Raw genomic sequence first — 27,664 nt, forward strand, 5'->3', positions numbered from 1 at the left:
AAGAAGTTCCCCCAATACCATACTGACCAAAGGTCCCAAAATGGGAGATATGGAGGTCTTCTGCTTTCTGCATTTCACATTGAAGGAGCTGTGGCATCACAGGTCTCCACCCTCACCATCATGTGTCTCACCTCCATGCTTTTGAGCATTCTATTTCCTCAGCTGAGAAAACGCTCCCTTCACTCTTTAATGGGCTAACCATTTCAAGAATCAGTTCAGACATGACTGAAGCCTGCCTTCATCTCTTGACAGATTGCCTCAATCTCTCATTACTCCTGGGTTGACCTCTAACATGGTCCTTACCATATGACATTCAAATTATTAGTCGATGTGTTTCCCTAACCTGACAATGAACTCTTCAAGGACAGGAACAGGCCCAAAGGCAAGGATAACAGTGGTTACTCAGTATATACCACTTACCGAAATGCACTGAACACTGGTGGATCAGTCAGATCAGGCTGCCATAACAAAATGTCACAGACTGGGTGGCTTAAACAATGGAAATTTATTTTCTGGAGGCTAGAAATCCAAGATCAAGGTGCCAACAAGGTTGATTTCTACTGAGACCTTTCTCCTTGTCTTGCAGATGGTTACCTTCTGGCTGTGTCCTCACATGGCCTTTTCCTCTGTGCTCCCATGGAGAGACAGATCTGGTTTATCATCTACTTTCTTTTTTTCCCACATCTTTTTTTAGCATATACTAAATGCTCAAAAATATTTAGTTCTATCTCTGGACTTCGTTTAGTGTACCACACTGTTTTAATTACTGTAGTTTTACATTAGCTTTTAATATCTAGTATAGTCCCACCTCATTGCCTTCTCCTTCAGAAGTTTCCTGGCTATCTTAGATTGTTCATTTTTCATGTGAACTTTAAAACCAGCTTATCTAATTCCATATCCTTTTCCACCAAATGTCATTGGTGACTTTATTAATCTTGTTAAATTTATAGATTAAAGGGCATTCATATTTTATGATGTTAAGTCTTCCTATTGAAGTTCATGGTATACATTTATATGCAAGTTTGTGTCCTTCAGTAATATTTTAAAGTTTTCTTCAATAAATATTTCACATTCTTGGGAATTCTCTGGCGACCCAGTGGTTAGGACTCCTCACTTTCACTGTCAAGGGCCTAGGTTTTCTCTCTGGACAGGAAATGAGGTTCTCGCAGCCACACGGTATGGTGCAGCCAAAGGGTAAGTAAATAAAGAGAAACTGAAAGATAAAAAAGTGTTTCACATTCTTGTTATGTTGGTAGCTAGGTTTTTTTTTCTTTTTGTTTTTAATATAAATGGGATTTCCCCATCTCCATGTCTGTTAACTGTTTGCTGTTTGTGTACATGAAGATTTTTCATTCTGTATATTTATTTTATACCTAGATGTATGAAATTCTTATTCTTTGTAATATAATTTGAGTACTCTAGATGTGCAATCATATTGTCCAAATATAATGAGAACTTCACCGTCTTTCCTATTTTATATCTGTTAATTGCCCTTTGAATACTTGCTTGGACTAATACCTCAAGAACTGTATTAAATGATAATGATGATAGTGAGTATCATCTATTAAGAACTTTAGTGAGATTGCTTCTAGTATTCCTCCATTAAGCATGATGCTGACTTTTAAGTTGAGATAGTTATGTTGTATTATGATAAAGAGGGAGCTGTCTTCTCATTTTCTTGAGTTTTATTAAGAATGTATGTTGAGGGGCTTGCATGATGGTCCAGTGGTTAAGACTCTGTGTTCCCAATGCAGGGGGCCAGGGTTTGATCCCTGGTCAGTGAACTGCATCCTGCATGCCGCAGTTAAGAATATGCATGTTACAACAAAGATCCTTGGGTTGTAGCTAAGACTCAGTGCAGTCAAATAAATATTTTTTTTTAATTAAGAAAAGAAAAGGGATGTAAAGAATGTATGTTGAATTTTATCAAATGCCTTTTCAGACTTTATGAAGAAAATCATTAGGATTTTTTCCTTCTTAAATCTATTATTATAAGTGAATAAACTTTCTGAAGCTTAATCATGCTTTTATTCTGGAAATATACTACATTGTCATTTTTATAGAATTGACATATGACATTATGTTTGTTTCAAGTGTACAACATAATGATTTGATATTTGTATATATTGCAAAATGATCACCACAATAATTCTAGTTAACATTGGCACCATATATTAGTTACAAAAAACTTTTTAAAGATCTCTTAGCAACTTTAAATATGTAATACATATTATTAGTAGTCACATGTTGTACATTACATACCCATAACTTAACTGTTTTATAATTAGAAGTTTGTACCTTTTGACTCACTTCATCCATTTCTCTCACTCCCCAACCCCATGTCTGGCAACCACTTGTCTGTCATTGTATCTATAAACTTGGTTTGGTGGCTATTGTTTTAAAATTCCACATATAAATGAGATCATATGGTCTCTGTCTTTGTGTGACTTATTTCACTTAGGTCCATCCATGTTGTCACAAATGGCAATATTTCTTTTTTTTTATGTCTGAAGAATATTCCATTGCGTGTGTGTACTATAACTTCTTTATCCATTCATCTATTTATTTATTTTTTGGTTGTGCTGGGTCTTTGTTGCTGTGTGGGCTTTTCTCTAGTTGTGATGAGTGGAGGCTACTCTTTAATTGCAGTGTGCTGGCTTCTTATTGTGGTCCTTCTCTTATTGCAGAGCATGGACTCCAGGGCACCTGGGCTTCAGTAGTAGCAGCACATGGGCTCAATAGTTGGGGCTCCCAGGCTCTAGAGCACAGGCTCAATAGTTGTGCCGATGAACTTAGATGCTCCTGGGCATGTGGGATCTTCCAGGACTAGGGGTCAAACCGGTGTCTCCTGCATTTGCCAGCAGATTCTTTACCACTGAGCCACCAAGAAAGCCCTCCATTCACTTGTTGATAGACACTTAAATTGTTTCCATGTCTTGGCTATTGAAAATAATGCTGCAACAAACATGAGGGTGCAGATATCTTTTTGAATTAGTATTACTGTTTGCTTCAGATAAATACCCAAAAGTGGTATTGCTGGATAATGTGGTAGTCCTTTTTTAAATTTTTTGAGGAACCTCCATACTGTTTTCCATAGTGGTTACACCAGTTTACATTCACATCAACAGGGCACGAATTCTTTTTTCTCCACATCCTCACTAACATTTGTTCTTTCTTTCCTTTTTGATAATAGCCATTCTAACAGATATAAGGTGATATCTCATTATGGTTTGCATTTGCATTTCCCTGATGATTAGTAATATTAAGCATCTTTTCATGTACTTGTTGTCTCATCCTCTTCTTATAAGGATGCCAGTCTTACTGGATTAGGGTCCCACTCTTATGACCCCATCTAACCGAAGTTAAGGCTTAGGGCTTCCCTGGGGGCTCATTCAGTAAAGAATTCGCCTGCAATGCAGGAGACCTGGGTTTGATCCCTTGGTTGGGAAGATCCCCTGGAGGGGGGCATGGCAATCCACTCCAGCATTCTTGCCTGGAGAATCCCCATGGACAGAGGAACCTGGAAGGCTACAGTCCATGGGGTCACAGAGAGTCGGACATGACTGAGCATCTATCACTCACTCAGCCTGAGTTAGCTTCTTAAAGGTCCTATCTCCAAAGTCACATTGAAGGCTAGAGCATCAACCTATGAATTTGGGAGCCACAAAATTCAGTCTTATTAATAAGCTGGTGAACTTGAATTTGGAAGGTAGGGGCTCCGGTACTGACTTTTCCTGAACCTAATTAAGTGCTTTTGGGCGGCAAGTCCATTATCCTCTAGGAGCCTCAACTTCATCTCTAACATGTGGCCAGTTTTACAGGGCTGTTGAGAAGCTGAAATGAGATCATGGCTGGAGGACATTTCATGGACTATAAGTTCCTACACAATAATAATGATTTAACTATTTCTTCTCTTACTATATCATCTTGTAGTAATTGATTTTAAATTCATTGTATCAGTCAATATATATGCAAGGAATCATTGTTATTATTACCACATGACTTCCTAAAGGGAAATTTGTTTATAATTTGTACCCTCTCTTGCAGGAAAGGTTCAAGGCAGCACATGATGAAAACACTTATGTATGAGAGGGCATTACCTGTCACTTCTCACAGAGGCTGCAGAAAAGGCCCAGGAAGCTGTTGATGAAATGAATGACCACCAGGAGAATCTGGAGGAGGCTGATGCACAGAAGGGTGGAGAAGAAGCACACGTGCCAAACGACAGCTTTAGAAGGCTCCAGGCAGACAGAGTTCCAGAGTGAATGTTCATACAAATAATTCCTGTCCCCAAAAATAAGGAGACCAGGGGTTGGAATAAGTAAGAAAAGTCCAAGCAACCTCAATAGAAACCTGGGTTCACCCTCAGCTCAGGTCGTAGGATTAGACTTTTGAGGGTGACTCTTTTTGTATTTGCAATTTTCTAAGAATCAGAGAAGCAGGATGCTAGAGTGCATGACCAAAAGGGGTTTGTAGCCCATGTGTGTGTCTTTCTCTTTCCGAAAAACTGCAAATCCAAGTTTCCATCCATTTACCTGTTATGCAGGTCTTTGAATGGGTAACCATGTTCCCAAGCCTGTGTCTGATTGAAGGGTGAGACATCGAACATGCAAAAAGGACCATCTTTCAGGGCTACTCCAGAAGTGATAAAGCAAATGAAGGCTCCAAGCAAAGCCAGGCCACTTGACAACAGAGCGGTAAGCATCTACACAAGGAGAGAAGAAACAGTGAGCCTGAGATGGGGTCATGACTCAGTGACTAGGTGACTTGTGGGGTGATCTGGACAAGTCTCACTTCTCTGGTGCTCAGGCTTTCCCCAGTCATGGGGATAATTCTACCCACAGCACCTCCTTGAAAACATAACCAAGGTAGGGTTGGTTGACAAGGGGTCACTGAGTAGAGCCAGGAAGGGGTGGGAAAGAAAGAACAGGAGGCGGGAGGGGGAGACACTGGCACCTGGACCAGGCAGCAGGCTCTTCAGAGCTTCTCAGCAGATTGGCATCAAAAATTGTACACTCAGGCTGCAGTCATTCAGTCTCTGGTTTAAAGGGTCAGGCTGGTTATCCAAGCCCCACTCCAACCCTTTTAAGGGAAGGCTATATTTTTTCAAAAGTTCCAAGCTGCCATCCATGATTCCTCTCTTTGTCTAATCAAGGAAGGAAGGGAGGAAGAGGGAGAAGAAGAAAGGAAAGGAGGGAGGGAGGGAGACAGAGACAGAGAGATGGGGAGACCAAGTCAGAGCTTACACTAAAATGACTTGAGTTCTGTCATTGTACTTTTCTAGTCTGTGCACCACTCATTTCCCTCCCAAAAGATAGTAACGTGTTTATTTCCTTGGCAGGATTCTAACTTCCAAATTGGTTTCTTTCTGAGAGTACTAGATTTTTTTTTCACCTTCCAAAAGAACATATGTTAAAAGTTTAAATAAAACATATATATATGTGTATATATGTATATACACACACACACACATATATATATACAAAAACCATATATAGTTTTTATGTAGAATCATAGAGTCATTTTCCCACTGATGTCAAGCTGGTTTAAAACTCAGGAGGGGCCAAAGAAAGGTGCATACTAGGTTTTGACTCTTAAATTAAAAGATTCAAGATGAATTAGTCTGACATAAGCCTAGGATGGTGGTTCTGGAAATATGGTCCCTGTCCTAGCAACATCACATCACCTGGAAACTTGTTAGAAATGCAAATTCTCCTCCCCCAACCCAGTCCTATGGAGTCAGAAACACTCAGGGTGGGGGGTGCCAGCAATCTGTGTTTTAGCACAGCCTGCAGGGATTCTGATGCACGCATTCAAGTCTAAGGGCCACTTGCCTAGGGGAAAACCAGACATGACTGAGAACAGATAGTGAATGAGATATATGGGTGTTTATATTTAATTCTTTAACTGTAATTCTAAATCAGCGGGGTTTCCATTATGTGGGTTGTAGATATCAAAGCAGACTGTAGATTTACTGTAAAAAGGACACAGATTCATGTGTCTGAGGCTGAATGAGCAATACACCTTATACACTTATGTACTGAGATATTTCAAATATATATAGATGCTGCTGTAATTAATAAAGTGCACATTTATTCTGGGCCTCAGTTTCATTTTCTGTGAAATGGAGACGTTAGACTAGAATCTAGTCATCAAATCTCTGGAGAGACTTTCAGCCCTAAAAAAAATTAAAATAGCCAGGAAATTTTCTATCAGTGACATATGACTACAAAGAACGTAATTCATGTCCGTATTGTTCAACAGGCTAAAACTAATAATAAGAACAGCTCATATATAACTGAATCACTTTGCTGTACTACAGAAATTAACAGGACATTGTAAACAACCATACTTCAATAAAATAAATTTTAAAAGAACAGTTCCCCACAAATGTGTAGACATTCATGGTTCATTAACACTCCCTGGACTTGATTCTCTTAACTCTCATTTTAACAGAAGGACCTCAGGTTCAGAAACCTTGCCCAAGAGCTTAGGACTTTTAAGAAGTATGGTCAGAACCTGACTTCATACCCCAAAACTGAAATTGCCTCATCACTCTGCCTCTAAAGTTGTAGAATGTGGGGACATTCTAGCTCTTAGAAGAGTAGAATGGGTTCTTACCCTACGGCAGGGCCCGATCTTACTGAAGCAGCCATATCTCCAGCCCATCAGGGAGATGAGGGTAGCTGCAGTGAGCACCTAGGAGAAGAGGGATGTGTGTTAAGAAGAGATTAGGTAATTTACATCTCTAACTGCCACCTAAGGCTGTTGAAACGGAGTGGTTGGACATCTCACCTGGACTTAGTTATCCTGTATTTCCCAGAGGGTTTGGCTTTGGCTGTCAGGACCCAATTTTGAATGACTAGCCTGATATGATTCTATGGACGGCAGCATTCACACCCAGCCTACCTAGTCCAAAATCCAGCAAACTTTGATCAGTCTTCCTAGGGTCTTCTATCCCTTGGAGTTGCTATAGATTCACAATCAGTTTGTTAGTTCAAACTTGTTTTCAAGAAATTACAAAACTCCTTCCCTCACCCCGACTTCGTTGCTCCACTCCTGGGGGACACTTTGGGAATTCACACTCAGGGAACCCTGGACACTTACCATGAGGCCTCCTCCCCAGAGCCCAGAGCCCAGCATGGCATGCCTGCCAATGAGGCCCCTCAACAGGTAGGTCACATCCCAGTTAGGAAACAGGAGCAGTGTGTTGGCCACAGCAGCAAACAGGGCTGTAGTCCCGAGGCTCAGCCCCAGAATGCGGGAGCAGGTCCGTGAGCATGCCATCACACAGGGAGAGGATAGTGTCCTGGAACCAATGGAAGGAGGGTCATGTAGCTCTGTTACTGGGACTGACAGGTAGGGGAAACCCCCAGAGCACAGGGCAGGGTGTCATCCTCTCGCTTTAAAAGTTGTCATTTTCAAGGTGTCCACTGTCACTACTTTCATTCAGCATTGTACAGGGGATCTTTTCCAGTGCAATAAGAAAATAAAAAGCAGCAAAAGCCACAGATACAAAAGAAAGAAGTAAGAATGTTATTAGTCACAGGTAACATGATTATCTGCATGGAAAATTATAAGGAATCTATTAAAAAGTTACTAGAATGAATAGGTGAGTTTAGCAAGGTTACCAAATAAAAAATTAAATACACAAAAATCAATTATATTTCTATATATAAGCAATGATAAATTATAAAATTTAAAAGAACATTTACAATAGCATAAAATATTAATAGAAAATACAGATAAATTTAATAAAATCTGTGTAAGACCTGTACACTAAAAATTATAAAAGTTATAAAAATTATAAAAATTGCTGAGAAAAAGAAAACCCAAATAAATGCTGAGATATAACATGTTCACAAATCAAAAGACTCAATATCAATGTAACCTTAGTCAAAATCCTACTAGAGTTTTGTTGTAGAAATTGGCAAGCTGAACCTAAATTTATGTGGAAAAGCAAAGAACCTAGATTTTTCAAAACAATTTTGAAAAAAAGAACATAGTTGGAGGACTTATGTGATTTTAAGACAAATAAAGTGGTAGTAATCCCACAGTGAAGTAATCGTATACACAGACATATGGACCACTGGGACAGACTGGAGAATTCAGAAATAGAGTTATACACATACGATCAAATGATTTTTGAAAAAGATATTTTAGTGGGAAAAGGAGAGTCTCTTCAACAAATGATCCTGGAATAATCCATATGTAAAACAAAAATATGTATTTTGCCTATTACTGGAAACCTTATTCAACATTTAACTTGAAATGGACCATGGATCTAAAACCTAATTCAAATTTTACCAAAAAAAAAAAAAAATGGAGAAAATCATTGGGATTTCGGATTAGATAAAGAATTTATTAGATAGAATACAAAAAGTACAATCTATAAAAAGTGAAAAACGACTTCAAAATTAAAAATTTTTGTTCCTCAAAACTACCATTCAGGGGAGTTCCCTGGTGGCCTAGTGGTTAAGGATTCTGAGCTTTCACTTCTGTGGCCTGGGTTCAATCCCTGGTCAAGGTACTGAGACTCCTCCACAAGCCATGCGGCATGGCCAAAATCCCCCCAAAACAAAAACACAATAAGCTACTGATACATGCAATAGCATCGAATCTCAAAGGCATCATGCTAAATGAATGAAGCCAGAAAACTACTCACTGTATGATTCTGTTTATGTGGACTTCTAGAAAAGGCAGAACTATAGTCTAGTGATGAGAAGTGGATCAGTGGTTGCCAGGTCCTGGGAACAAAAGAGGGGATTAATATAAGGGACACAAGGAAACTTTTTGAGGTGACAGAAATGTTCTATATCCAGATTCTGGTGAATGCCACAACTACATATATTGACAAAACTCACCAAATTACTCTTAAAATTTGTGAATTTTATATTTCAATTATATATCAATAAAATTGATTAAAAATTAAAATGTTGTGTCCAGATAGGTTGAAAAATGCCTCCTCTATACCGTTACTTTTAGCCATTTCTCCTTTTTAAGTTTTCGCTGATCTGTGAACTTTTTATGTATATGAATTAGAATAGGACTAGTAGTATTTGGTAGACTCAGGTCAGTGTGAATCTGAAAAAACCTATACCATGACATCTCCAAGAAGTGGTTTGTTGCCACTTTGCAATTCAGTTAAATGTCTGTCTCAAGGCTCTGGACACTCCTCTCCTAACAGACAACTTTGCCCATAATCAGAAAATATGTGTGGATCAGAGTCTCCACCCCAATCTCTCTTTTACATATAAACATATAATCAAATATATAATATTTCAGAATTAAAGAATTAAGCATAATGTATATATTTGCCCTTACTAATTGTGTGGAATAATTGAACAACATCCATGTAAACACGTCTGGTTTATAAAATGGATCCTTGCCGCTAAGAAATATTACTATCATCTTCCAGTACTTCCTGGGAAGGACTATCCTAAATTTTAATTTTATCATACCTTTTTTAAAATGGTTTTACAAATTATGAACTTAATAAAAATAAACCACCTTAATTAGCCTAGGATTTTTTTTTTGTCCAGACTTCATCTTTTATAGAGACTGGTGTTAGACACAGCATTGAGAAGGCCATTTGGGTGGGGCTGAAGGGGTGGGGTGCTCTTGTGCTGTCAGCCCCCACCTCTCACATTCCCTAGCCTCCACAGGCCTTGGTGATCTTTACTTCCCCTAATCTAAGAGCCCAAACATCTCAGCAGCTCCTCCCAGCAGGGAATTTCCCAGTGCAATTGCTAATATTTTATTGGGATGAGTTGCCTTCACCATGTGCCCTCTCCACTGGGTTTTTGCTCTGTAAGCCATGTTTCTCACGGTGAGCCAAATAACTTGTCCGTGATGAAAGCAAGTTCAGATCTCTGTGGAGGGGGGGCACATGTTGGAGCAGTTGGGGGTAGGATATGGAGGAACAGTGGCCGTTTCCCCAGAGATACAAAGGGCCTGGCGGGGGGGCGCACCAGGGATCAGGAGGGATGGTGTGTCCCTTCCCCTCCGCCGTCCCCCAGCGGACCACCACAGAGCCATCTTTTCCTGAAGTAGTCCTCCAAGCTGATATGGTACCAGCTATTTCCTCTCTAGGTTTGTGGTCAGGAGACAGGGCACCTGTAAAGTAACAACTCCTCACCCCCAACAGCTTGTGATGCAGCCTCCCGCCGGGCTCTCAGTATGTGTCTCCAATCCAGGGTGAACTAACCAATCCAGGCTGTTAGCAAGTTACCCTACGCACCTCCCAGATGACTGACGTTTTGTTAGCGGCCCAAGAAAGGACTGGTGTGTGGCTGGACTTGGAGGCACGCTCTTTGGCTGGGAGAAACTTCTGCTCAGGAATGCCTTCAGCTGCCTTTGAATCATTCCAGCTATGAGTAGTAAGGCCTGTCTAGACATAGATCACTGACATGGACAAACCCCTAATCTCTTCCATGGCCATATTTCCAATCTGGAGTTTTAGAAGGGAAACTAGGGGCTTCCCCGGTGGTCCAGTGGCTCAGACCTCGTGCTACCAATGAAGGGGACCCAGGTTCCATCTCTGATCAGGGAACTAGACCCCACAGGCCAACTGAAAAGATCCCTCATGCCACAAGGAAGATCAAAGGTCCCACGTGCTGCAACTAAGACCCGGTGCAGCTAAATAAATAAATAAGGGAAAGGAAGAGATATGAACATGCAGAGGAAAACTAAATTGAGCATGGCCTTTGGGATGAGTGGGATTCAGAGGATCCTGGATGTCCTACTTCTCTGCTAAAAGCACTTGTGCTGCTGCTGCATCTCACAGGGCAGTGGCTCAGTTTCAATTTCACTTCCTCCCTCTGACTTTGTTCCTCTAGAAATCATAAAATTTTTAGAAATGCTTCCACAAATGTGAGCCAGGAGATTAGCAAAGAGTTTGGCTAATTTGGTATGTGAAGAGACAAGCTGGGTCATAAGGTAAAACTTTACAACCAGGCTTTAGGAGAGGCCCTGATCTAAAGTGAGATCTGGAGTAAGTGAACAACTCATTAACTAGATGTCTGGGTAACAGTTTTAAGTGATCAGTTAAGTCATATAGAAGAGCTTGTAAATTCTGTGTGTCTTTAGATCTACCTTACTACTTAGCCAGCCTTTTTTATCATTCTTTCATCAGTCAAATATTACATTAAGTGACCACTGTCTGCCAAGGCACTATTCACACTGGTGAGCCAGAGACAACCTCTTCTCTTGACTAACTTAAAGTCTGTGGGGACACTAACCAGGCAATGAGCAAGTACTGTGCAGAACTGTCCAACTGAAGGTGTGATGGAAGCACCAGAGGATTGCTTGATCCTGCCTGCAGACGCAATGCACAGCCTCCTGGAGGAAGTGCTATCCAAGCTAAAACTTGACAACAAGGTATTAGATGGGCAAAGTTGGGAAGGGAAAAGTATTCTAAGCATGTGTAAAGGTCTGAAGTTGATAGACTGAGGCAAAGAGATGTTAAATTGCCTGAAGTCACACAGAGCTTAGCAGCTGAGGCAGGTATCCTCTGGATTAGAAGTTCGTGCTCTTAAAAGCTAGACCAAACTATTAGCTGGCCACCCCCTCACTGGGCCCTTTCATTTCTGCTTACCTGCTTCCAGTGGCAAGAATCAGGATGAGAGAGAGAGAACCTGGAAAAGGGCTCCGTGTTCAGAGTGGGCTTAAACTCCTGTGGCCTCAGCTGGGACTCCTGCAGGGTTGGACTGCAGGCTGTTCTTTCAGGACTCCTACAGAGGGCCAGGGAGGCACTGTTTATATGTGGAGGTCACCCAGGCGGGTGCATGGTGTGGAGACATGCCCCCTCAACACCGCCTACAGGTCTCCATAAAGGAAGCTTTCCTCTTCCTGAAGAGCCCTCTCCTGATGACCCACCCTCTGCTCATTTTCATGTGACACTAAGAAAGGAACCAGGAGGCATGGCCTCGTGAGCTAAAATATCTTAGTGAGTCAGAGGATGGTACCCATGAGAAATATCTTAGCCTCCCCTCTTTCCCAAGCAGCAACAGTGTTTCACACACTATCTGCCCATATTTGTTTCACTCTCTGCAAAGTTTGGGCTCTTTGAAAAAAAACAGCACCAAGCAGGGCAGCCATCATTTTTTTCCTTATCACCTTCCATACTTTGCTCTTTGCTGTGCTTCCTTTAATAGCTTTTTAACCTTCCAATTTTCAAGCTCCAGGCCACCATCATCTTGTACCACCATTTTAATAATATAACAGAGTGTTTGCTGTTAGATAAGCCATTTGGTTCGGAACAGAAATACCTTCTAAAATCTGAATGATATCTGACAGTCTGCCATCAAATCATTTTAATTGCCTAACTATGAAATGTTCTGGTAGCTCAGCGCCTGTAATGCAGGAGACCCCAGTTTGATCCCTGGCTTGGGAAGATCCCCAGAGAAGGGATAAGCTACCCACTCTGGTTTTCGTGGGCTTCCCTGGTGGCTCAGATGGTAAAGAATAGGCCCGCAATGCGGGAGACCTGGGTTTGATCCCTGGGTTCGGAAGATTCCCTGGAGAAGGGAACCGCTGCCCACTCCAGTATTCTTGCCTGGAGAATTCCATGGACAGAGGAGCCTGGCAGGCTACAGGCCATGGTTTCCCAAAGAGTCGGACAGGACTGAATAACTTTCACTTTCTTTCATGAAATGTCCTAACAGACACTGTATGTAAAATCCTTTTGCTGAAATCCAAGAAAAGGAGAGGGCTTGCATCTTATGCCATGAGAGGAATCTTGCCTCTTATTTCTCAAAATAAACTTGTGAGATAGGTATTTTGTAAATGAGAAACTGAGGCCCAGATTATTACTAAGGATCAGTGAACTATGCAAGTTCACATGGCTAATAGGTATTTATAGCAGAAATTGAGACCCAGATCTTTTAGATGCCGAAGCACTTTAGCATTGACTCCAAGAAGCTAGTTGGGTTGGGGAAAAAAAAATCTCAAACATCAATGTGTGGGGCTATAGAGTGTAGTTAGATGACATAGGATCATTTCCCCAAACTCACTCACTGTTACTCTGAGCAAGTCAAATTTCTCTGGGCTATAATCTCTTCATATGCATGATGAAGCTAATCTAATACTTATTTTACTTGCTTTAGGTCTGTTGTAAAGATCTAATGAGATAGTTTGTGAATGTGTTTTATAAGGTGAATAATGCTTGTTCTTAATATAAAGCTTTGTGAGTCCTCAGCCTAGTATCTTCTATCAGAATTCAATTCTCTGGGTGACATAAGAATTCACTTGGGCTCTAAATGATTCCCTTTTATCATGAAAATGGAAACTGGATCCTATTTAATGAACTTTCCCAGAGTGGTTTACCAGCTTTTGTGTCAGGCACATATACATCTGCATGCGCAGAAATTTCATAGAAAGCATAGAAAGCTCATATACAGTTTAAAGGAATATTAATAACATAATTTTTCTTCTCATACATATGCACCAAGGGTTTTCTTAGTATTGTTTTCATCATTAGTAGAAACTCTGTGCAGTTACTCCAGCCAGTGCATGAATTAATTCATTAATCAAGTGACTCCTGAGTTCCTACCATGTTCCAAGTTCTATGCTAGATTCTGAGTCTACAGAGCAGAGTAAGATACAGCAGCCCCTGCCCTCATGCATCTCAGCTGTGGGGGAAGAGGCATATAAATAGCATAGGTAAGTAAAAATGAAGTGGGAAGTGGCAAAGATTTTTTAAACAGGACATGAAAAGCAGGGACCATGAAGAAAAAGACTGATAAATGGAACTTAAAATCTTAAGAACCACTTTTTAAAAGACATTAAGAGAGTGAAAAAGCAAACTACAGATAGGAAAAAACTTCCAATATATATATCTGACAAACGTCTCATGCCTGGAATTATAAAGAATTCCTACAAACCAGTGAAGAAAATGACAAAAACCAGTAAAAACTGGGCAAATGACTTGAGCAGACACTTCTCAAAAAGGATCACCAATGGCCAATTAGTATATGAAAAGCTCTAACTCACTAAGAAAAGGCAAATTAAAACCACAATGGATACTACCAAACACCTACTGGAATGGCTTAAATTAAAAATATTGGTAAGAATGTGAAGCAATTGGAATGGAACTTTGCTGGTGGGAGTGTAAATTAGTATGACCACTTTGGTTAACTGTTTGGCAATATCATTTACCAAATGAAATATTCACCTACACTATGACATAGCAATTCCCATCCTAGGTATTCCCAAAGGAAAATGCTGGAATTTGACTTTAACACCTTAAACTTAAACTAACCTAAACACCTAAGTTTGGGCTGGTGAGGGCAGTTTAAGTCTTTGTTCCTTTGGGTAAATTTGTGACAAATAATTCAATGATTAATCTTATGAACAAGACCCTCCTTTTAGAAACTATATACTTGCTATAAACAATTATACTAAGGCCAGCTTAGGTCAAATTCTTCATTCCCTTTTGGTAAGACCTCTATGGTCACAGAGTCCTGGTCACTGCCATGACAGAACTAAACATCTTTTTGCAGATATGTTAATGATATTTGAAGCTGGTTCTATTAGAGGCAGAGCTACTAATTATTCCTTGGTTGGTGATACTTCTACGGAGCAGCAAAGGGGAATCCAGGGAGGGCACAAATTAATGGGGCCTGGGTGGGAAAACTATTTGCCTAATGCCATAAAAGGCTTCCCAAGGCTGAAAGGCTTTCGAAAACAGAATAGATGTTCCATCCTCGATTGGATGTGGGATTTGAGCAAGGAATAGAGGAAGTTGAGAAGATGCAATTCACTGGTAGAAGGGAAAAGGAAAAGATTACAATCAGGCCAGTCTTTCCCAAATAAGAGTGACAGACTCATCAGCTTCCTTGTGGGTGGGTACCAGCCTCCACTGACAGCTGACTAAATAAGGAAGCACATTTTCCTTAATTGGAGAGGGAGGAAAAAAAGGAAGATAAGAAATGTTGAAAGAGTTGCCATTTATACCAGTTCACTGAAGAGGAAATTTGGGATTTTTCCCCCCTTTTTTCTTCATTAGTATAAAAATGTAACAAAGACTCAAATTAACCTTCCATCTCCAACACCACACTGAAACTGTTCTTAGTCTCCAATGATTTCTTGTCTATTGAAAACGTGACCCTAGACAGAACTAGACAGTTGGTGACTAGATGCTTTTTGAACATTCTCACTCTTGGCTCACTTGACAGTTCACTCTGGTGTTTCTCCTCCTTCACGGGTCACACCGCCTAGACTGGGCCTCTTCATGTTGGTAATCTCTAGGCCTGGGTTCTGGGCCATCTTCTCTTTCTCCCTAGTGACCTCATTCTTTCTCTTGGCTCTAAACTTCATCTGTAATGCTGATGATTTCTAAAATCTCTTCAGTTCGGTTCACCTCTCCTCAAGCATCAGAATCATGTGTTCAACATGCTGTACTACACCTGCACTTGGAAGTGCCACAGTGAACACATCCAAAATGACTTTTCCACAAAATCTGCTTGATCCACCAGTCTTTCTGTCTCAGAAATGACATCCCTACCTACCCACTGCCCTGAATATTGTCAAAGCTGTATATTGTCACTCTACTTATTTAACTTATATGCAGAGTACATCATGAGAAATACTGGGCTGGAGGAAGCACAAGCTGGAATCAAGATTGCCAGGAGAAATATCAATAACATCAGATATACAAATGTACCACCCTTATGGCAGAAAGTGAGGGAGAACTAAAGAGCCTCTTGAAGAAAGTGCAAGAGGAGAGTGAAAAAGTTGGCTTAAAGCTCAACATTCAGAAAACTAAGATCATGGCATCTGGTCCCATCATTTCATGGCAGATAGATGGGGAAACAGTGGACACAGTGGCTGGCTTTATTTTTCTGGGCTCCAAAATCACTGCAGATGGTGATTGCAGTCATGAAATTAAAAGACACTTGCTCCTTGGAGGAAAGTTATGACCAACCTAGACAGCATATTAAAAAGCAGAGACATTACTTTGCCAACAAAGATCCGTCTAGTCAAGGCTATGGTTTTTCCAGTGGCTATGTATGGATGTGACAGCTGGACTACAAAGAAGGCTGAGTGCCAAAGTATTGATGCTTTTGAACTGTGGTGTTGGAGAAGACTCCTGACAGTCCCTTGGACTACAAGGAGATCCAACCAGTCCATCCTAAAGGAGATCAGTCCTGGGTGTTCATTGGAGAGACTGATGCTGAAGCTGAAACTCCAATACTCTGGCCACCTGATGAGAAGAGCTGACTCATTTGAAAAGACTCTTCCAACAACACAAGAGAAGACTCTACACATGGACATCACCAGATGGTCAACACTGAAATCAGATTGATTATATTCTTTGCAGCCAAATATAGAGACGCTCTATACAGTCACAAAAATAAGACCAAGAGCTGACTGTGGCTCAGATCATGAACCCCTTATTGCCAAATTCAGACTGAAATTGAAGAAAGTGGAAAAAACCACTAGACCATTCAGGTATGACCTAAATCACATCCCTTATGACTATACAGTGGAAGTGAGAAATAGATTTAAGGGACTAGATCTCATAGAGAGATTGCCTGCTGAACTATGGATGGAGGTTTGTGACATTGTACAGGAGACAGGAATCAAGACCATCCCCAAGAAAAAGAAATGCAAAAAAGCAAAATGGCTGTCTGAGGAGGCCTTACAAATAGCTGTGAAAAGAAGGGAAGCGAAAAGCAAAGGAGAAAAAGAAAGATATACCCATTTGAATGCAGAGTTCCAAAGAAGAGATAAGAAAGCCTTCCTCAGCGATCAATGCAAAAAAATAGAGGAAAACAATAGAATGGGAAAGACTAGAGATCTCTTCAAGAAAATTAGAGATACCAAGGGAATATTTCATTCAAAGATGGGCTCAATAAAGGAAAAAAATCATAGGGACCTGACAGAAGCAGAAGATATTAAGAAGAGGTGGCAAGAATACACAGAAGAACTGTACAAAAAAGATCTTCACGACCCAGATAATCACCATGGTGTGATCACTCACCTAGAGTTAGATATCCTGGAATGTGAAGTCAAGTGGGTCATCACTACAAGCAAAGCTAGTGGAGGTGATGGAATTCCAGTTGAGCTATTTCAAATCCTGAAAGATGATGCTGTGAAAGTGCTGCACTTAATATGCCAGCAAATTTGGAAAACTCAGCAGTGGCCACAGGACTTGAAAAGGTCAGTTTTCATTCCAGTCCCAAAGAAAGGCAATCCCAAAGAATGCTCAAACTACCACACAATTGCACTCATCTCACACGCTAGTAAAATGATGCTTAAAATTCTCCAAGTCAGGCTTCAGCAATACATGAACCGTGAACTTCCAGATGTTCAAGCTGGTTTTAGAAAAGGCAGAGGAACCAGAGATCAAAATGCCAACATTCGCTGGATCATCAAAAAAGCAAGAGTTCCAGAAAAACATCTATTTCTGCTTTATTGACTATGCCAAATCCTTTGACTGTGTGGATCACAATACACTGTGGAAAATTCTGAAAGAGATGGGAATACCAGACCACCTGACCTGCCTCTTGAGAAATCTGTATGCAGGTCAGGAAGCAACAGTTAGAACTAGACATGGAACAACAGACTGGTTGCAAAGAGGAAAAGGAGTATGTCAAGGCTGTATATTGTCACTCTGCTTATTTAACTTATATGCAGAGTACATAATGAGAAATGCTGGGCTGGAGGAAGCACAGGCTGGAATCAAGATTGCCAGGGGAAATATCAATAACCTCAGATATGCAGATGACACCACACTTATGGCAGAAAGGGAAGAACTAAAGAGCCTCCTGAAGAAAGTGAAAGAGGAGAGTGAAAAAGTTGGCTTAAAGCTCAGCATTCAGAAAACTAAGATCATGGCATCCAGTCCCATCACTTCATGGCAGATAGATGGGGAAACAGCGGCTGACTTTAATTTTTCTGGGCTCCAAAATCACTGCAGATGTTGACTGCAGCCATGAAATTAAAAGATGCTTACTCCTTGGAAGGAAAGTTATGACCAAACTAGATAGTATATTAAAAAGTGGTGACATTACTTTACCAATAAAGGTGCATGTAGTCAATGCTATGGTTTTTCCAGTGGTCATGTATGAATGTGAGTTAGACTATAAAGGCGGCTGAGAGCTGAAGAATTGATGCTTTTGACCTGTAGTGTTGGAGAAGACTCTTGAGAGTCCCTTGGACTGCAAGGAGATCCAACCAGTCCATCCTAAAGGAGATCAGTCCTGGGTGTTCATTGCAAGGACTGATGTTGAAGCTGAAACTCCAATACTTTGGCCACCTGATGAAAAGAGCTGACTCATTGGAAAAGACCCTGATGCTGGGAAAGATTGAGGGCAGGAGAAGGGGACGACTGAGGTTGAGATGGTTGGATGGCATCACCGACTCAATGGACATGGTTTGGGTGGACTCCTGGAGTTGGTGATGGACAGGGAGGCCTGGCGTGCTATGGTTCACGGGGTCGCAAAGAGTTGGACACGACTGAGCGACTGAACTGAACTGATGCTGGGAAACATTGAGGGCAGGAGGAGAAGGGGACAACAGAGGATGAGACGGTTGGATGGCATCACCGACTTGATGGACATGGGTTTGGGTGGACTCCAGGAGTTGGTGTTGGACAGGGAGGCCTGGCGTGCTGTGGTTCATGGGGTCACAAAGAGTCAGACACGACTGAGCAACTGAACTACTGTGACGTATTCGTTGGACTGCCAACGTCAAATATAGAACCTTACTTTCCTTACAAGGCTAGCCAACCCAACAATTTCATGAACAGTTCAGCCAACGTTCATAGAGCTTTTATCATGAATGTTCAACATATAACTAAGAGTAGAGAAGAAGCTAACAAACGTCACCCTTGATAATGGAATGATGAACTAACCTTTGTCAGTAAACACTAGTGTCCTCAACATGAGAACATGAGGGCAAGCAAACCTGAATTGTACTAACAAAAGTATCAACAGTACCCAGTCTTACCTCACAAAAACAGTAATGCAAAAAAACTAATACTGAAAAGTTTTTGATTTTATTTCCAAGATCAAATATTACAACAGGACATTTACATGTATTTATAAAAAAATGCAGCAGTTGAATTTATAGATCAGAGGTTTCCTTGAGTTTGGTCCCTCTCTCAGCACAGTGAGCTGATGTCTTTGAAAGACTCCCCTCCCTCCCCCACCCCAAATGTCCCACCGCCCCCTCCCCAATTCAAGTTGCAGTATCAATATAAAGTAACTGGGTACAACACAGCAAGAATATTCACAATTTGGTACAGCCAAAACCAGAGGATCACCAAGAGAAAGATCCTCATTTTAGAAATTATTTACCTATAGACTACGTGTATCTATAGATATATCACACCCAGTTATTTAAGATTTCCCTGGTTTTAGAGCAAGTGGAAGTTCCATTGAGTCTTAGCCAGCAGTTACAGCTCTGCTTTATCTAACAGCATGTTTTTCTCCTCCTACAAGTGTATATTTTCTATGGTCTCCTTATGTCTTCAAATTTAAGGCTTTCCCTAGCACCTTTATTATCTCTTACTAGATATACAAGAGGGTCTTTCAAGTGTCTTGAACAAAAAAATTTAGTGGATGATCCTGTCGCCCCTTTCTCACTGGTCCCAAAGCCTTCTTCCCACTCTTGAGAACTGCAGAAACAAATGATCTCTCCTAGCACCATGGGATTAAAGCCCTGAAAATTGAGAACTATATGTTATGTGCATTTTAGGGAGCACTTGCCAGAAACACTACAATAGGAGCACTGTCTCTGTCCATTACCTTCTTGGATTCAATAACCAAATTACACTACAGATTAAATTTAGAGCTTGTCCTGCATTAAGAATGCAAATCTCACTGAGACCACCACTTTATCCAGAATAAGTTGAGTATACAAACATCCCAGGGAATTTCTAAATACCGTTAGAAACTGCTTGAGAACACTAAAGCAAATACCCTAAGTTGACTTCACTCAAGTCCCCAACCCACCCCCGTCCCTATCCCCAAATTCCATTCCTTGATTAACTTCTCCGAATAAGATGGGAAGTGAGGTTTGGAAAATGACATGAAAAATGTTGAAAAAACACAATAGTGAGGACACCAGAATTGGACATTCCAGATGATTCAAAATGCAGTTAAAACTGAACTCATACAAAGCATGCAGAGAAGCCTACAAACACTCCTGAGAGTTTCCATGGAACAATCAATACCTACTTTCTTTCTTAAAGGGTTAAAATAATAATAAAGACACCAGATGCTTAGAAGTTGTTAACAATCAAAAGGAAAACCGTTCTTAAAAAAAAAAAAAGATTCTTAAAGGAGTGAATAAAATTATTTCTAAGATTCATGCCAAAGCTTGGCTGGAAGCCCCTCAAAATCCAAGTATCATATTAGCATCAACTGGTACTCATTTCTCTACAACTAAGACTAGAGGATTATCTCACATCTTTACTGTCTGTCTCCCAGCAAGTTTTAAATAGTCTTTCCAAATCTAAGGGACAAACCTAGGAAAGGAACAAGGCCCAAGTCCCCAAATAGGTAAGATAAACAGCCACTACAAGCTTAGTACTAATTAGCTGAAATGTGGAGGTCACATACTACTTTCATTCTAATTAGCAGGTAAGGGGATTTTCTGGTGGCAGTGGTCACTCCATCAGAGGTTTAACTTACAGGGCAGTAAATTATCAAAAAGCTACTGTTAAGAGCATATGATTAGTGTCAAAAACCTATTTATATTTTGAATCACACCATTTATTGATATTTTTCATTAGTAAGAACACAGAAGCTTGAGAAAAGCATACTATAAAACCATTTTGTTGAAAACAGAAAGATATCCAACTGAGCATCAACATTCCAATGTCATTAACTTGAATATGTCCTGGTGACACATACTAGAATCAGCAACCTTGACAGAGGAAAATAAAAAAAAAAGCAGAATGGCAGGGAATGGTTTCAGATCAAGAATTTCTCTCCCTTATCAGTTAAGATGCCCATATTGAGTCTAAGAAAAAAACAGAAAAGACTTTAAGGAGGGGAGAATTCAATTCCAAGTCAGAATTTATCTAATGATTTGAAATGTTTCCCATTTTATCTACCATGTCTAATAAATGAGTGATTCATGGTGGCTGAGTTAGATTAATAATTTCTTTCAATGGAGATAAAATTTTTCTTACATTAAGTAGAGCTTATTCATCCAATCTATAAACCCAAGTGACTTTATAAGGGATATAAAATCTTAGGGCATTTTGATCTCTGTAGAGGAAACACTATTAAGCAAACAACAAAAACTTGTTGTTTGGTGCAACAGAATTAAGTATAGCAAGGCAAATGTCCATATTTATAGATTAATATGTGATTGTTCTCAGGCAAAATACTACCATCAGTATTTATATCTCTAATCCTACAAGTAAGTCTGGTTATCTTTTGAAAATGCTTTACAGAAATACTAAATTAAAAAAAAAAAAAAGAAATACTAAATTATGTTTTATTAAGGTAGTTCATATTAGATTGCTCAACTCTACTTTGAGATCATATGTCAAAGAAAAGCCTGTACCAAAACTATTATGTTTATGAGAAAGACTGAGATTCTAAGCAATACAACAGCATTCCATAAGCTAAAGAAGAGGGAAGGGTGTTATGGACTAGCTATTCTATATTTGGAATAAGGATTCTTAGTTAGAGAGAGAGTTATAAAAAATGATGTTTGCCTCAAATTCTTTCCTGGTATATTAATTTATAAAAAATGAAAAGTTATTAAAAGTCAGAAATTGAATTTCTTAAACATATCCAATTTCATTAAAAATTATGACATTTTCTGAGAATAGATGTCAAAAATCAAGAACAGAATGGAAACGTAAAAGAGAAAGTTGTATTAAAAGATTTTCTAATTAAGGGTCTCATTACATTCAATAATTTAATCACACGATTACTTCATGGGAAAACTACCAAGGTCATCATAATCTCTATTAAAAAAAAAGGCTAAGATTCTAATCTGTCTCTCTAGCAGGACTGACACATAGGTGAATCAAAGACTGAAACAGCCATCACTGAAATATAGAATTTTGACCTATCAGGAGAAATCACCACACTGCCTTGGTGTTCTCTGTTGGTTATTTTCAGTACTACAGAACATTTTTACCACTATTCTAAAATGTATACAGTGCAATACTAAGTTTCATGGCAAGACAGTAAGTAAAATGCTAAGCAAGGCAAATAAATGAAGTTAAATATTCATAGTACACAGCTGTCCTTAAGTGGCCTTTTCATCAAGGCTTATGTTTATTGGAAAATTGCTATGTTCACCAGAAGGGTGGGTTCTTCTTACTCTCATTTAGTTTTACACAAGACTTTACTTACTCATCAACCCCCATTTCATAATTTACTATTGAGTAATACTTCTGAGTACTATTTACTCTCTCTCTCTGGCTCTAAATGAAAGAGATCCAGAAAGACAGAATGACACCATGGAGATACACTCTATGGGATAAGAAATATTTTAAAAAGTCAATCTAATTCGATCCTGAAAAACTTGTTTCTGTCAAAACCAAGTGAATTCTACAATTTACACAAATCAATTTCCTAACAACTGCTTAGTCAGTAAACTGCTTTGTTTAAGCAAACACACAGAATTAAATTTAACTCTGGCTGTCAGTGAAATAATTGGTTCTTATTACATTTTAGTTACACTCAGCGCTGATTAGGAAAACAGCATTAAGTTTTAATTAAAAGTAATGAATTCTATTAAAGGATCGTTAGTAAACCTGAAACTATTATACTCTCCTTCTGGAGATTTCAATCATCACAGTATGGGTAGATCAAGTTACTGGACAAATGAAACCCGGACACAGGGAAAAAAGCAAGAACTGATTAACAAGAGTACTTTTAATTACTCTAGGGATAATATATAAATAAAAGGAAGAGACTCAGAGCATTAAATTTTGGAGTGGAGAGGATTCAGAGATAATATAATTCAGTGGTCTACAATCTGTGGGTTCCCAGAGTCTCTGGAAAGGACCTGCAATTCCACATGCACACTTACATTTTCTCTACCTAAGGAATTAAGGATTTTAATACTTAACCCCACAACTCCCCACCACTGCCGGATTTTAACGTTACAAGCCCTTTTACTTGAACAGACTAAGAGCTATTGATCTAGTCCAATTCTCAACAGAGAATTAGAAGCACAGATGTAACCCAAGTATACTTTATACCTAATACAGTGCCCCTTCTGCATATAATATATAATACATTTAATGTGTACCTGGGAAGAGAAATTAAATCTTCCCTTTCCAGTAGGAAGTGGCTCCCTCTGGTATTTTCCTAAATGTCCAAATGAGATCCCTGCTGGCTTAAATCTTTAATCCTGGGATCAATAATTCTTTCCTAGTTATGCCTTATTGTTAAATGTCACACCCTAAATCTAGCAGTTTCAAAAGCTGGTACTAAAGAATACAGGGGAATCAAAAGAAAATGTGAGCAAGTGTTTGCCACTTTTCAGTTTTATTTCCCTAAATAAAACTTACACTATTCTTTACCTTTTCTAAACTTCTATTATAATTATGGTTCAGACTCAGGAAAGTAAGTGTTTACATGTTCTATTATCTCATGTGTAGTGTGTCTCTCCAACTGGATAAAACAGGCAGGAAGCAGATCTTAGATTAAGATTTTTCCAACTTTGATTAAGGACTCAAATAACTGTTAACTTACAGAGTCAAGGAAGTAGAATTTTATAGAAGATTTGAAAATACACACACAGAATGTTCAACAATCTAATATAGATGGGATATAGAAAAGATAATTGTATCTTTTCTGAAAAATGGTTAAAAAAAAAAAAAAGTTGATAAAATTCTTTTTTATCCTTTCCATTTTTTTCTTGGCAAATAGTGCCATAGTTATTTTCCTTTCACATTTTCATCAGTGCATCATTTTTAAAAAACAATTAGTAATCAGCCCCTGAAATAATGGTGTAAATAAGACTATATAGGCATAGTACAAATCTCACGAGCTTTAAGGAAACAAAACCAAATAACTTACAGAGCCAAACAATGAGAAGATAACCTTTTGAACAAATTGACTTCTGTTGGAGACCACAGCACGGGAGTGAAAAAAAAGCATGAATGCCAACTCTGATTTTGCCACTTACTAGCTGTGACATCCTGAACAAGTTCTCTAAACTTCAATTTTCTTCCTTATCTATAAAATGGGGAAAATATGCATTTTGTGGAGTTCTTAGGGAGATTAAAGGAGAAAATGCACATGAAATACTTAGTACTTGTTAGTTACTAAAAATTACTTTCCTGTTCTTCCCCCGTTTGGCTATTCTCTTCTCTGGTCCCTTCATAAATCAAATTCAAATGATTTCCTGTTACCTTCCTCCCTACTAATTTTCATTTCATCTCCCTATATTTGTCTTCTGTCATTTATTCTCATCAAACTCTATCTTGTTCTTTTCCTTCCTACCTTTTAAGGTCTCTTTCAAGCTATTTCTAATACCTAAGAGGAGTGACTATTTTTACCTAATCTTACTAACTTCATTTTATCTATTCAATAAAACCTCTCTTCCAAAGAGCTAAGGAATTTGCAGAGGAAATAAGACTTACTAATAAAGTGGATTAAGTTCTTGCACAAAGCACAATCTATACTCTTCCTGTGTACAATTCATAATGCCTTTCTTGTGGGCCTGTACACCAAACCCAGGATAATTACACTCCTGCCTCAAAATAAAATCCTCTACATCTTGAACTCTAAAAACCCCTGTTTTATTTAAGTTGGATCAATATCTCATGCCCCATCTCTTTGATATGCTTACTTGTATCACTTTGATGTGGTCATCTCATAGTAATCAAAGTTGAAAAAGTTACTTTGGTTTCTTATATGTGGATATGCCAGAGCTGAGCTTATCAGAAAGAACTACATCTTATCATTAATGAACATGTTGTCTTAAGGTTTCTAGATATGTTTTACAAAGAGAAACTAGTAGGTAAAAGAATGAAACAGAATCCTATGGGGAAAATTCTTGACTTCATATTTTTAACAGATTTGGACTTTAGCTGTGACTCTGCTGAGAGTGGAGACAGGTGCCACCACAGCACCAAAGCTGAGCATAACCTCACCTCTTACCCTGTGCCTCCCTGAATTGTCAGATTTTTGACCTTGTCTATGACCAATAGTTTTTTTACCCCCTAATGCACCTTTGTATATAGCTCTGTTCTTCAGACAGCAAGTATATTATCCAAGTTCAGAGAAACAATTGAGGAATTAACATGAAAACCATGCTTCCTCAGTGAATCAGAAGTTGCTAGTTAGCCTCGAGAGCCTATGAAAATACACCAAAGTGGTATTACTCAGTCACCAATCTAAAGAGAGAACTTTGACTCAAGGTATAAATGAAATTGTAATTATATAAATATATTTATAAATATTTATACAATTATATACTTATACATAAGCACTTACACAGACTTAGAAAAAAATGTAAGAACATCAATTCAAAAGGACTCACTGAAGAATAAACAGAATTTTCCATGATTTCCTTGAGGACATACATAACTCATTCTTTAGGGAGGGTCCCTCAAAGTCCAACCATTAGAAACCGTATTCTCTAATTGTGTACTAGCAACACACAAGCATCTTTTTTCTTTTTAAATCCCCCAGTTGCCAAGAGAGTGATCTTAAAATAGATGGGAACCTAAAGGTCTCTGAGTAATAGCAATTTATGTTCCTCAAGTAGAAGAATCAATCAATCTAAATCCCAATCAACAAAATAGGTTCACTCTGTATTATGATTTTATAACAAGTTAAAGTTCTGATTTTGCCACCAGAATTACTGCTACCCGTTCAGAGGACTCTAAAGCTCAAAATAAGAACTGAGCATAATGTGAAGCTGGTAAGTCTAATCGTATTAAATAGATTCAAGATGACCTCTTCTAAATAATACTGAAAAAAGTGCTCACCAACTACAATTTGAATGTGGCTTCTGTTGGCAGAAAAAACCCACACCCGAAAATTACAGGTAATCTTCCCCACTTCCGTTACTAAATGTTGTCTTAGGAATTGATTTTAAGGGTCCTCCCCTTAGAGCTAAGTTTTCAGTTTTGATACCTTTTGTAAAAAACTGCATGAGGAATTAAGCTCATTCAATCACCAGAGCTTTTCAGAGACAGTTCCAACCAATGGTAAAAGATAAATCATTATTTCTAACCAAAGGAACATGGTTAGCAACTCTCAGCTGCATCTTCTTCTTTTTCCCCTAGGGCATACATTAAGTATGCCTTAAAGCACATAGGACAATCAATAACCATAGTGGTTACAACTACAAGCCATTGTACTCATGATTACTTAACAGCTGCCTTCCTATAGATCACTTGTGGACCCAAACAATGGAAGGGCCAAAGGAACTAATATGCTGTACTGGCAAAAACAGCAAAGTACCTTCCTATCCTAGTCATCACAACGTGCTCACAAAATGTCCATCCCAAGATTAGCAGGATCAAGATAGTTTACAGAGTAATAATGAAGAAAGCTGTCTCAGGCTAGGATACTGAAAGCCACTCCATGCTACTCACCCTAATTTAACACTCTGTCAATAACACATATCATGGAAATAATTCTAGATGGGAGTTCTTTGATAAAAACATTAAATATAATGAGCAGTAATTATAAAGGATGCTTTTTCCATGTAAACAAAAGCCTGGGCACTTTGTTACGTGGTATTTCCTACATGAACAACAAAACAAAACATGTGTTAGAGAATTTCTTCTCCCTACTAAAAAAGGGCTCACAAAACAGAGAGGCTGTTCTTATTCTGAATCTAGCCATTCCTTTACCAAAGGAGTCTGAGGAGTAACATTTCATTTGATCCCCTAAAAGTGCTGTGTAAGAGACCACTTATTGGAACACACATTTCCTGCTGCCAGTACTAGGAGGTCTTATCCTAACACTTCCATTTGGTCACCAGATTAGGTAAGAAAGAGAGAGAAAAGTAGGAAAAGGAAGAAAATGGGAGAGGAGGAAAAAAAAGGGGGAAGGTGAGGTTGATTACAGGAGAGAACAAGAAACAGAAGAGAAGGCAGGTGACTTGCTTGCCCAACTTTGGCTCTATGGTCCTATGAGCCAAAATGCATACTCAGTGACATGGTATCTCACAGAAAAAGGGAAAAGGGGTAAGCTGAGAGAGGTCAGGCCGTGATGTTAATTTCTTTCCTGTACAAAGACAGTCTCTTGAGGACAAAGGCCTGCCTCCTGTAATGTAATGTCATAGTCCAGATGAGAGAGTTTCCTCCGAGGGAAGTTGGTGAGAAGTTCAAAACGTTCATTTGGATATCCTTTAGACTGGACATGCTTCACCAAAGCCTATGAAAAACAAGAGAAAAGACAAAGTTGTTAAATGAAAACAAAAGACAGACCATAATGAAGAATTAAAAAATATAATATTCATTTTTATATCAGATAAGATGTAAGTTTAAGTTATAAAAACTGAAGCTCACTCTTGTAGAAGTGGCAATATAACACTTTGCATGGGGAGATAATAAACCTGTACTCAATAATTAATAGCCAGTAAATGACATTGAAATGTTCAGGGTTATTACTGTCTCACCAATAAACAAACCCAATTTCTGTTTATAAGATTATTATCCTCATTTTTAAACATTTCAGTAGTTTTCCTTCCTTCTATTTATCAGGGAAGATACGTC

The 27,664-nt window shown here is 39.0% G+C and overlaps 2 protein-coding genes across 3 annotated transcripts in view; both read right to left on the reverse strand.

Annotated features, from left to right (window-relative positions):
• Window positions 1–2,903: 2,903 nt before the first annotated feature.
• On the reverse strand, window positions 2,904–12,414 carry TM4SF19 (transmembrane 4 L six family member 19). 2 transcript variants are annotated; one of them, XM_043473255.1, is made up of 7 exons: window positions 11,597–12,414; window positions 8,666–8,747; window positions 7,108–7,309; window positions 6,622–6,699; window positions 4,536–4,705; window positions 4,101–4,284; window positions 2,904–2,955 (listed from the first exon to the last, which is right to left on the reverse strand). In XM_043473255.1, exons 3-6 carry the CDS (start codon window positions 7,285–7,287, stop codon window positions 4,104–4,106), a joined length of 609 nt encoding a protein of 202 aa, XP_043329190.1. In that variant the 5' UTR covers window positions 7,288–7,309; window positions 8,666–8,747; window positions 11,597–12,414; the 3' UTR covers window positions 2,904–2,955; window positions 4,101–4,103. The 2 variants fall into 2 exon arrangements, with proteins under 2 accessions (XP_043329190.1, XP_043329188.1); XM_043473253.1 differs by lacking the exon at window positions 2,904–2,955 and having other exon boundaries at window positions 3,189–4,284; window positions 11,597–12,246.
• A 6,567-nt stretch (window positions 12,415–18,981) lies between these two features.
• UBXN7 (UBX domain protein 7) overlaps window positions 18,982–27,664 on the reverse strand; it is a 58,235-nt gene continuing 49,552 nt past the window's right edge. Inside the window, exon 11 of the mRNA XM_043473257.1 lies at window positions 18,982–27,323. Coding sequence (XP_043329192.1) covers window positions 27,162–27,323 — 162 coding nt within the window. The 3' untranslated portion in view covers window positions 18,982–27,161. The remainder of the gene's footprint in view (window positions 27,324–27,664) is intronic.

The sequence above is a fragment of the Cervus canadensis genome, chromosome 7 (assembly GCF_019320065.1).
Source record: "Cervus canadensis isolate Bull #8, Minnesota chromosome 7, ASM1932006v1, whole genome shotgun sequence".
Taxonomy (NCBI): Eukaryota; Metazoa; Chordata; class Mammalia; order Artiodactyla; family Cervidae; genus Cervus; species Cervus canadensis.

Coding starts and splice junctions, on each gene's coding strand:
- TM4SF19 (XM_043473255.1), bottom strand. CDS start 7,287: ATGGCATGCTCACGGACCTGCTCCCGCATTCTGGGGCTGAGCCTCGGG. Junction 4,706..6,621: donor AGATCGGGCCCTGCCGTAGG/GTAAGAACCCAT, acceptor CTCCTTGTGTAG/ATGCTTACCGCTCTGTTGTC. Junction 4,285..4,535: donor TTCAAAGACCTGCATAACAG/GTAAATGGATGG, acceptor TTTTGGGGACAG/GAATTATTTGTATGAACATT.